This window comes from Dendropsophus ebraccatus, chromosome 15, assembly GCF_027789765.1.
Source record: "Dendropsophus ebraccatus isolate aDenEbr1 chromosome 15, aDenEbr1.pat, whole genome shotgun sequence".
Taxonomy (NCBI): Eukaryota; Metazoa; Chordata; class Amphibia; order Anura; family Hylidae; genus Dendropsophus; species Dendropsophus ebraccatus.
In genome coordinates, this window is record NC_091468.1 from 11,989,624 (window position 1) to 12,001,547 (window position 11,924).

General features: G+C 42.2%; 1 protein-coding gene across 4 annotated transcripts in view; it reads left to right on the forward strand.

Annotated features, from left to right (window-relative positions):
- The window catches only part of PTPN14 (protein tyrosine phosphatase non-receptor type 14), a 103,800-nt gene extending 94,999 nt beyond the window's left edge, over positions 1-8,801 (forward strand). For all 4 annotated transcript variants that reach the window (XM_069954311.1, XM_069954310.1, XM_069954309.1 and 1 more), the window contains 6 exons: positions 308-451; positions 1,724-1,942; positions 3,721-3,849; positions 5,779-6,013; positions 6,099-6,256; positions 7,242-8,801. In XM_069954311.1, the coding sequence (XP_069810412.1) occupies positions 308-451; positions 1,724-1,942; positions 3,721-3,849; positions 5,779-6,013; positions 6,099-6,256; positions 7,242-7,370 (1,014 nt within the window). In that variant the 3' untranslated portion in view covers positions 7,371-8,801. The remainder of the gene's footprint in view (positions 1-307; positions 452-1,723; positions 1,943-3,720; positions 3,850-5,778; positions 6,014-6,098; positions 6,257-7,241) is intronic.
- Positions 8,802-11,924: the final 3,123 nt, after the last annotated feature.

An 11,924-nucleotide genomic window follows, 5' to 3' on the forward strand; every position in this document is an offset into this window, starting at 1 on the left:
ACCCCTTTAAACTGTGCTATAAGCGGCATTTCAGGCCTTTTACTACAGTCTTTAGTCATGGGTTAACCCCTTTAAGTGGCAGGAATCTGACCCTCGTACAGTCCTGAAGCCGATCCGGTGCACTTCATATGAAAAACACGTCGATACCAAGCAGGAGAGAGCAATAAATATGTCACATTCTGCGAGCGCGTTAATCGTCGGCGCCATTTTCCTTTCAGTGCCGTGTTGTTGGTTTTAAGATTAAAAACATTCCGGTATTTGCTGGCACCACTGACACAGATGAAAACTTGTCTTTTCTTGCCAAAAGAATTTACAAAAGCAGGAGATGGCCGCCCTGGAGGCCCAGAAGAGACCCTTGATGTTGGCAGCGCTGAATGGCCTCTCTGTTTCCAGGATTCCTGTGCCCGCGGACAGGCAGGATGACACTGCCTTAGTGTTAATGGATGAGAGGGTAAGAGATTGTTCTCTGCTGCCTTGTTTCTTTTATTGTATACGTAAAGTTTGGGCCTTTTGAATTTCCTGTTTTGCAGATTTGTCAGCCAGTCTCATTCAAAATGGTGTAAAGTAAAACTGGCTCAGTTGCCCCTAGCAACCAATCAGATTCCACCTTTAATATTCCAAAGAGTCTGTGAGGAATGAAAGGTGGAATCTGATTGGTTGCTAGGGGCAACTGAGCCAGTTTCACTTTACACCATGTTTGATAAATCTCCCCCATAGTCTTCGGCTTCTCCGCCTTGTGCCGTATAGAGTCTGGCCTAGTTTAGAAGCCTCTTTTCCTATTCTCTTTCCTCTTGACTAAAAGATATGAAGCTAAGACTTGAGTACTCTATGTGAGACTGGTTGCTAGGGATGTGCTGTCTGACCCTATATAACAGTATCTATGGCAACCAGACTGTCATCCTTTACTATATCAGCATTTGATTGGTTAGAATGTGTTCCAATGCTTATACACAATAATGAAGTAGTCGTGGCATTCATAGGCCACCAATTTTATAATCCCTTTAAATTCACCCTTTAAATGGGCAAACAGGATTTAACAGCTCCAGTTCTTTACATGTCGCCAGATTTTTGGGATATTAACTATTAAAGGGGTTTTCCAGTTTGGTAAAATACACATGGAATTATCCCCCTTCCTGGAGACTAACAATTCCTTACATACAGTCATTAGCTTATCTGCCTCCTTCCCCCAGTTCTGAGCTGCAGCTTTCTGCTGAAAACTGTGTGTTAGCTGTTCTGTCTTCCCCTCCTCCTCCCACTCTTCTGAGACGGCTCATGTAATCAGTGTCCCTGGCCGGATGTTTTTGCACTATGTGATGCCTCTAAGGTTTATCTGCGGTCAATTTGCTGACCTCACTATGATTAACTCCTTCCTGCATTAAAAGTGCAGATACAGCCTACCAGGTTGCTGTTCACATGAGCCGTCCCAGAAAGGAGTGGGGAAGAGGGGGAGATGGAGTGAACAGCTCACACACAGTTTTCAGCAGAAAGCAGCAGGCTCAGAACTGGAGAAAGGAGACTGATAAAGTAATGACAAGTGTGGATCAAATTGTTAGTCTCCAGGAGGGGGGGGGGGGGGGGGTGATTCAGCATGTATTTTATATTACTAGAATACCCCTTTAAGTATCCTTGAAGAGAATTTCTTCTCTTAGACAATTTGTATATCTGTTGTTGACGGCCATTCTAAACCCAAGCTGACTAATCTATTTTTTTTTTCCCCCTGTAGTGTAAGACATTACGGAGGAAGCTAGATGAAGGCATGGTGTTCACAGAGTTTGAGCAAATTCCAAAGAGAAAAGCAGATGGAGTTTTCACCACAGCCACCTTACCGGAAAACATGGAGCGCAATCGTGTCCGGGAGGATATTCCCTATGAAGAGAATCGGGTGGAGCTGGTACCCACCAAAGAAAACCCAACTGGTTACATCAACGCCTCTCACGTTAAGGTGACAGACAGCTTAGTTGGTTTATGCAGTTGTTCATACCGGGCCTAGTCGGATTGGCTGCTTTGGGGGCCCCATTTCATATTACTGATCCCAAAGCTTCAATCTGATCACAGTTGTTACATCCTTGTCCATAAGAACTAGCATAATATACTGATGAAGTGAAGATGTATAAAAGCTATGGACACCATTGCATTTATTTGCTTTTTTTAAGGGGAAACTAAGACGAATCTAACCTGCTGCTATGTCCCTATTGCACAAGAGACACCGAGGGTGAAGGTATGTGTCTTACCTTCCTCCTCGGCGCCTTTCCGTTGGTTAGTTAGTTAGTTGTTCCACAGTCCAGTAAGACCATAAGGAGCACTGCCCGCCCCCATAGCACCGAGAGCCCCTACCGGTTCATCAATATGGGGGGTGGGGCCGTGCTCTTAGTGGTCTTAACGAACCGAGGAGTCAAAGACTAACTGCTTGGGAATGGCAGATGATGAAGGTAAGAGGCATACCTTCACCCTCGGTGTCTCCTGTGCAACAGGGACATAGCAGCAGGAAGAAAATCAATGCAATGGTGTCCATAGCTTTTATACATCTTCACTTCATCAGTATATTATGCTAGTTCTTATGGTTCATCCTTATGGTGCGTTTACACAGGCAGATTTATCTGACAGATTTTTTTAAGCCAAAGTCAGAAACAGACCAGAAACAGGGAACGGGTCATAAAGGAAAGACTGAGATTTCTCCTTTTTATCAAATCCATTCCTGGCTTTGGCTTCCAAAATCTGTCAGATAAATCTGCCTGTGTAAACGCACCATTAGATTCCTGTAACCTACTGATAATTCCCCTTTAATTGTTCATTTGCTTCCTAAATGCAAAATTCCCTAGAAATCTCAATCTGTAGAGCAGCCATGTCAAACTCTGGCCCGCGGGCCAAATTTGGCCCGCAGCGCCGTTATTTTTGGCCCGCTAGGCAATTCAGAGTTTGAATTACATCTGGCCCACCATGGCTACTATATAAGAGACTATGGGGGAGGGCTGGCTACTATATGAGACTATTGGGGAGGGCTGGCTACTATATGAGACTATGGGGAGGGCTGGCTGCAATAGGAGACTATAGGAAGGGCTGGCTACTATAGGAGACTATGGGGAGGGCTGGCTGCTATAGGAGACTATGGGGAGGGCTGGCTACTATGTGAGACTATGGGGAGGGCTGGCTACTATGTAGGACTATGGGGAGGGCTGGCTACTATATAAGAGACTGCTAGGGAGGGCTGGCTACTATATGAGACTACAGGGGAGGGCTGGCTATTACATGGGTTGGGGTTTAATCATATCATAGTAATTTATCATGTCATTTATCATAGTGCACAGTGCTGGGAGACGCCACCACTGACAGTGCCAGGACCGCAACAATTGCGTTTCAATAATTATCATGGTTGGCCCACGGCTTTGTCCAATTTTTTTTCATTTTGGACCACTGTGTATTTGAGTTTGACACCACTGCTGTAGAGTCTGTGAAACCTTCACATAGCTGGTTGTCCTGCTGCCTCTACGATAGGTCTGACAGAACATTGACGCCAGCTGTATTGTCTCATTCCCCTTCTTCTGTCAGTGTTAGATAAGGGGGAATATGGAGAGGGAGAAAAGCAACCAAGTTTTCAGGGAGGGCAGATCACACAGGCTGTAAAGAAAATCACAGGGAAGGATGGAGTATGGATTTTGTAGGCCTAATATTTCAATAGTGTTACAATGGCATTGATAATCTTTACTGTCTCTGTGTATGCAGGTGGTCGTGGGGGACAAAGAATGGCATTATATAGCAACCCAGGGCCCCCTGCCTCACACCTTTTCTGACTTCTGGCAGATGGTATGGGAGCAGGGCATCAATGTCATTGCTATGGTGATGGCCGATGAGGTATGTACCTTTTGTATGCTGTGTAGAGTTCGTAACCCGCATTACACAATAGTTCACAGACTGCTCCATGAATCCTTGGTTACACCCCATAGAAGCTAGTCTAAGCATGTTACCATTACAATACCTCCGTATCTAACTTTACTGCTTGGTTACACCCTCCAGTGATGTGGATCTGGGACACGTTACAGACTAGGTTAGATAATCGCAGGGAGAAGAAGGGAAAAATAGGATATATTGGAGTCTCTAATTCACCACCATCACCCTTAAAAAAGGCTGCTACTCTCTGTAGACACTTAAACTCTATCGGTGCCACTACTTCCATCATTAGAATGGAAATCTATAATGGTCTGTACTGGCAGTCCCTACCCCTCCCATGCCTTCTCCTCCACACTTACCCTATCTATTTTTGCATTGCGACTCACTTAAAGGTGTAGTTCAGCAAAACTTTTTTTTTTCTTTCAAATCAACTGGTGCCAGAGATTTAAAAATTACTTCCATTAAAAATTTTCAAATCTCCCAGTACTTATCAGCTGCTATATGTCCTGCAGGAAGTGGTGTATTCTTTCTAGTCTGGAGAGCAAGAGAGGTTTTCTATAAGGATTTGCTGCTGCCCTGTACAGTTTCTGACATGGACAGAGGTGGCAGCAGAGAGCACTGTGTCAGACTGAAGAGAATACACCACTTCCTGCAGGACATACAGCAGCTGATAAGTATGGGAAGATGTGAGATTTTTAAATAGAAGTAAATTACAAATCTTTATAACTTTCTGAAACCAGTTGATTTTCAAATAAAGATTTTCACTGGAGTTCCCCTTTAATGCAAAATTTTTGAATTAATTTAAAAAATGTCCTCTAATTTGCGCCCCTCCCCCCACACTCTTGGCCTCTTATCTACATTACCATATTATGAGGCTTGTATTTTTCTGCCCGGTGTGACGCATTACCCCTCGCAGCCTTTGATCGATCCCCCTGTGGATACTTCTGTGGATCATCCAAGTGCAACATTTGTACCTCCATAATGTCCGTCTGATCTGATGTTTGGCCGTGTGTGTGGACCCGTGTCACCTGCTGCCATTTCCAGCCTCACGTTACCAAAATCTTATCAGTTCTCACAAAGGCAGAGAGATGGCTCTTATTCTTTAGGAGAACGCGTTTCATGCCGTGCCAAGGGAAACAAGTGCAAGCTGGGATCTGAGCTCTGTGTATCGGCCGCGCTCCGTAGTGTCAGTCACCTGGTGACTCCTTTGTTTGACAGTGGAACTATATTGTTTTTAAGGGAACCCTTCACCGGGGCAGGAATCCTAGCAGAGCTCTAAAAACGTATGGATGCGATCAGGGAGCTTGGGTGGGTGCAGACCTGCTGAATTATTTAGCTTTGGTGGAATATTTTACTATAGAAGTATATAGAATACTAGAGTATTTAGTGTCAACTATTTGTGAAATAATTTTAAAAAATCCTAAAATTTTACAGTTTTCATTCTCACCACTGGGGCTAAAACTAAGCTGAGACTTCCTGTTGTGTCTGTGGTGATAACAAGAGGCTGCAGTAAAGTGATCTGTACAGCATTGCAGCGTCATGTGACACCAGTAGATAGAGGAGACCATAGCAGCTCCCTGTGGGATGACCTCTTCACTGGTCACAGAGTAATGTTTGACATTGATCTCAAGAGGATGGAGTCTGTCTGTTGTCGTCTATGTCCATGAGTCTTGCTGTAAAGCAGGTCACTAAATGCTGTTAGAAACAGCTCAGGTAATATGGCCGCCTCCATAACAGTGTACAAAAAGTGAAATAAAAAAATGACAGTCAGAAAATGGAAACTGAGTAGAATAAAAAAATTATCGGACTCTTATCAGTAGAGGAAAATCTAGGTGACACATTCCCTTTAAGGAGAACAATTTTGGAGTTAACCTTCATTTGTTTATTTTGCAGGAAGAATCCAGAGCCAAGGGTCACCGTTACTGGCCCAAGCTGGGATCCAAACACAACTCCGCTACCTACGGAAAATTTAAAGTTACCACCAATTTCCGTACAGATTCTGGTTGCTATGCAACCACTGGGCTAAAGATTAAACATCTCCTGTCCGGTCAGGAGAGGACGGTGTGGCACCTGCAGTTCACTGACTGGCCTGATCATGGCTGCCCGGAGGAAGTCCAAGGGTTCCTATGTAAGAATTCAGCTACTCTGCTTCCATTACCTTACATGTTATTATTATTGGGGTGAGTGACATGGTTTTATCGTTTGCTTTACAGCATATCTGGAGGAAATTCAGTCGGTGCGGCGTCACAGCATGCAGGACAGCAGCAGCCACTGCAACCCTCCGGTTCTGGTTCACTGCGGTGCCGGTGTGGGCAGAACCGGTGTGGTCATTCTAACTGAACTGATGCTTCACAGCCTGGAGTACAATGAGGTTTGTCCCGTTCACATAGAACTCAAGGATTGTACGTGTGTGGATAGAGAGGTGTATAGAGAGAGAGAGGTGTATAGAGAGAGAGAGGTGTATAGAGAGAGAGAGGTGTATAGAGAGAGAGAGGTGTATAGAGAGAGAGAGGTGTATAGAGAGAGAGAGGTGTATAGAGAGAGGTGTATAGAGAGAGGTGTATAGAGAGAGAGAGAGGTGTATAGAGAGAGAGAGGTGTATAGAGAGAGAGAGGTGTATAGAGAGAGAGAGGTGTATAGAGAGAGAGAGGTGTATAGAGAGAGAGGGGGGTATAGAGAGAGAGAGAGAGGGGGGTATAGAGAGAGAGAGGGGGGGGTATAGAGAGAGAGAGGGGGGGGTATAGAGAGAGAGAGGGGGGGGGTATAGAGAGAGAGAGAGGGGGGTATAGAGAGAGAGAGAGAGGGGGGTATAGAGAGAGGTATAGAGATAGAGAGAGGGGTATAGAGGGAGGGGTATAGAGAGAGGGAGAGAGTTGGATAGAGAGAAAGGTGGATAGAGAGAGAGAGGGGTATAGAGAGAGGGATATATATATATAAATATAGAGGGAGAGAGAGATATATAGAGGGAGAGAGATATAGAGGGATATATATATATATATATATATATATATATATATATATATATATATATATATATATATAATCTCAATTGTTATATAACAATTGTTTTAATAAATTGCTGCCCATAGGGATAAGATAAACAGCCTATTCTTACCTTTCCGTGCTTCCCCGGTGTTCTCCTTTGGCATCTGTGGGTCCTTACCCTCAGACGAGTCTGTCTCAGAAGTGGAGGCAGGACCGTCTCAGCCCGGACCTAAATAGAGAACACCAGGGAAGCACGGAAAGGTAAAAATAGGCTTTTAAGCGGAATATCCCTTTAAATTTTATTTTAAAAAAATTGAAGGCTACTTTGAAATAATTTTTTTTTTCTTTTCTCATTTATTTTTTCTTTACAGAAAATTGAGATCCCAACAATGTTGAAACTTCTCCGGGAACAGAGGATGTTCATGATTCAGACCATCGCGCAATACAAATTTGTCTACCAAGTTTTCATCCAGTTCCTCGAAAGTTCCCGACTCATTTAATAGTGTAACTAGCCGCCTTTTTGTATGTATTTAAAAACTTTTTGCAAAAATATAGCCATTTTTTTTTTAATTTTTAAAGTTAATTTATTTCTTTTAATAATTTATGTAAAAAGAAAAAAGTTCCAGTTTTATTGAACCACATTTTATGTTTAGTGGTTGAGTATTTTTTAATCAGACTGAGACTGAAGTCTGCAACTGTACGAGAGCAATAAAACCAGTAAAAACTGCGCCTTGTGTAATGTAAGTATTATGCCCTAGTGTATATGTATAGACACGTGCCATTCCAATCTCTTAGTAATATATACTCTTGTCTATATCCTGCTGTATAGATAGTATACATGAAAACATGCACCTTACGCAATTTATATTAGACCAGTATAGAGACCAAAGGGCCTCCTGAATCAAACCACCGGTACAAATGGTCATGTGATACATATCCACCAATCAGAGACCAGCCTTAATTTTCTAACCTGCACAGGAAAGTAAAAGCTGAGATCTGATTGGTCGATAAGGCCACTTTTTCCTGTTATAGTTTTGATACATGAGAATGTATAACCCCTAAAAATGTTTGGGAGAAAAAATAGTTTAACTTATATATATAATTTTTTTTTACATCTTTTACAATCTACAAAAAGAAATGTTTGGTATGTACCCTTCTTCATGTGGTAAAAAACATGCAATTTTGTGTAGGTGCAGAAAGTAAGTGACCCCCTCCCAACCTATAGTTGTTTAATTTTTTAATTTTTTTTTTTGGGGGGGGGGGGGGGGATTGGACACATTTGAGTTTAACGTGCTTGTTGCTTTTGTTCTATAGGGAGATAAGTGCCCCAGAGGTGTCTGGCAGTAGGTTACTTTTCTCTGCCCAGTTATCAGGCCCGGCCCCCCAGAATTGTCCGGTATATAAATTAGGAAAAATTCTTTTAAAAAATCCAATACATTCATAAAGATAAACATGGATGGGTCAAATTTCGGGAAAAAGATTAATTTATATATTTATGGATTTTCCAACTTTTCTTTTTGTTAGAGTGAAATGATTGTCTTTTAGTTTTTTTTTTTCTTTTTGTGTACTACCACTTTAAAGTGACTCTGTACCCACAATCTGACCCCCCCCAAAACCACTTGTACCGTCAGATAGCTGCTTTTAATCCAAGATCTGTCCTGCTGTCCGTTCGGCAGGTGATGTAGTTATTGTCCTAAAAAACAACTTTTAAACTGGCAGCCCTGTGCCAAACAGCCGTGGCCTAGAGTGTGTATGCATTAGGCTAGCACAACCTATCTGTCCCTCCTCTCCGCCCTCGTTAAGGCACCTGTGCAATGTTCAGACAGGAGAAAATGTTCCAGTGGCATTCCTAACGATGAAGAGGGTGGAGAGGAGGGACAGAGGGGTGGTGCAAAGTTAGGGCACAGATACTCTAAACCACGGCCGTTTGACACAGGGCTACAAGTTTAAAAGTTGTTTTTAGGACAATAACTGCATCACCTGCCGAACGGACCCCAGGACAGATCTTGGATTAAAAGCAGCTATCTGATGGTACAAGGGGTTTGGGGGGGGGGGGGGGGGTCAGATTGTGGGTACAGAGTCGCTTTAAGCTTTCTAACACTTCAGTTTTTTTTGGTTGTTTTATATTAAACTGTACATAATTTTTTTATTGACTGACTTCTTATTGTCCGTGTTTTATAAATTGCCAAATAAGAAAACACATTTTATAACTTGTAAAGTGATAACTTTTACCAAAAAAGTCATGTGATCCAAGCGGGTCTCTGGGGATCTCCTTTTACACTGTGTCGTACCTCGGGAGTAGGGATACGTAGAATTGTAGACTTATTTTTTTTTTTTACATATTTATATTTAATGGTGTTTTTCCAAGATTATAAGTGATAAGTATATAATTAGTCCAATGTCCTCTGACTGAATGGTCAAGCATGGGCAGTGCTGTTCCATTTACTTCCTATGGGACTGTAGGACATAATCAAGCACTGTACTGTATCGTTGGCAGTGCCATAGTAAGTGATTGAGCAGGAGCGCCAATACCCAACTCCATGATCACGAACATCTAAGGATTCCCATTCTAATAATCCATGGGGGGGGTTCTGATGATCAGATACTTATGACCTATCCTGTGGATAAATAAGTTATAATCTTGGGATATCACCTCTAAAGGGGTAGTCCAGCAGTACACTCCCGCCTGATCCAACATCAGGCATAGATATACACAACTGTCTGTATTGATCCTATTCCAATTAATAATACCCATGCATGATCCCTAATGTTGTCAGACCAAGCAGTGGGTTTTAGATTACTGAAGCTTTCAGACACATAACCATTGGCAGAGAAGGGTCTTTTATTTATACCATGGTCTACCATATTCATCATCATTTTGAGGAAACAAAAAAACAACAGTAATATGTTTTATTAACTTTATTCAGAATTAGAAAAAGATGGCTACTTTAAACAGCGCCACCCTTGCCTTTAGGTCATGTGTGGTATTGCAGCTTCATTCCATCAAAGTAAATGGAGGCGAGAACAGGAGTGGTGCTGTTTTTGAAAGGAATGTTTTTCTTAATCCTGTATAAACCCCTTAACTCTGTTCTTGAAGGGATCTCCAAAGATTATTTCAGGGTCAAGTTCATCCAAACATAATGAACGTTACGAAATCTGAACCTTCACGCCATTGCTTTACATTGTCCTAAAAGAGCTGCAGGATTCTAAAAACACATCTGCTGTTTGCCCAGCACAGCGCCACACGTGCCCACAGGCTGCGGCTGCTATTGCACTTCAATTTCATTGAATGGAACTGAGCTGCAATAACGTACACAACCTGTGGACAGGAGTGGCGCTGTAAAACGTTATTGTGACTCAGCCCCCTCCTTCTTTGTATAGATATGTAAATGATGTAGTATACGTAACTGTACTGGTCCTTTAAATTGTAACATGTAAAACCTCACATTCCCCCGTGCCTTGACGCACGTGTATTGTATACTATGCATTTTATGGTCAATGTCTGATTTACCTTTTTTTTTATTGAACTTAACTACTTCAGAAGGTGTTTGCACTGTGCTGCTGTATCCAGCTATGTATATGTATGAGCTTCCATACTGTATTATATTTCCGCTTCTGTATATTGGCCTTTGTCCCCCTTTAATTCACCATTTTAACACCGTTTGCGTTTTCCTATGGCTGTTGTTTTGTACTGAAAAAAAAAAAAGTTTGTATTCTGTGTATATTTCATTTTCATAAACTTTTTTGGATTTTTTTTTTTCTTGTCTGTAGTTTGTTTTCCCTAAAGCAAAAAACACAATTTGAACAGATTTTTTTTATATATATGAATAAACACTAAGTTCTTGCCAAGTCAACTTTATTAAGTTTTTAGATTTATTTTGATAGAACAAGAAGGGGGGGGGGCTGGGGGAACATAGTGCGAGAAAGTGGATTGCATAAGGTCGGCTTCACCTGGGTATATTACAGCCACATGAGTCTTATGGTTGGAAGTCTCGGCCTGACCTAGGATCGGGCTCGGAGTTATGGACACAGAAGGACTGTGTGAAGCCAGCAGTATATATATTTTTTTTTATGGGGGTAATGTCCGCAAAAATGTAGATCCCATAGTCACAGTCCACACCAGGACATGTCCTATATTTATTTATATATTTTGTTTGTGGATTTCCAAAAATTGTGGACGTGTAAATAGTTATGGGATCAATTTGTCTGCAATTGTGCACTCTGCCACCGGCCACCCGGTGAGTGCTTATTTATTGAAATTTTTTTGCAAAGGGGGTTCTTCCTTTATTGGGGGGGGTCCTACCTGCAGCATAATTGACGTGTGTGTGTGTGTGTGTGTGTGGGGGGGGGGGGGGGTTGTTACTGCAGGGAAGATTACTTCCAAAGGGGGCTTACAGAATGAGCACTGTTATGTGAAGCAATATGGGTGCTGCCTCATGCACCATTATAATAGTATCTCAGGCATCTGCAAGGAGAGAAATTCTGAATTGCCAATGATGTTCTGCCATATCCAGGTAGCCCTCACACCAAAAACTAATGACTCCTTATCAATAGTTGAGAAACCAGCTACCTCCAAAAGATGGCAGCAAGAGAACGGTTTACCATATCTTCCTTCTTACCGGAATTCTCGGTGGAGCATTATCTTGGCGCTCTCCTCAAAGAAAAACATTCTGCCTTCAGTTTTACAATGGGGTAAAATATGTGTATGATCCTGCTGATCTGTTGTGTTGGGGCGGTCTCATAAGTCTCCTCAGCAAATGATGTCAGGGGAAAGATCAGGAATAGAGATGAGCGAACATAGAGTGTTCGGTATTTGATTAGCGGGGGCTGCTGAACTTGGATAAAGCTCTAAGGTTGTCTGGAAAACATGAATACAACCAATGACTATATCCATGATTTCCACATAGCCTTAGGGCTTTATCCAACTTCAGCAGCCACCGCTAATCAAATGCAGAAAGTTCGGGTTCTGATGGACTCCAGCATGCTCCAGGTTCGCTCATCTCTAATCAGGAAGGTTACAATTTAATTATTTCATCCACAAGATGAGTCTGGCA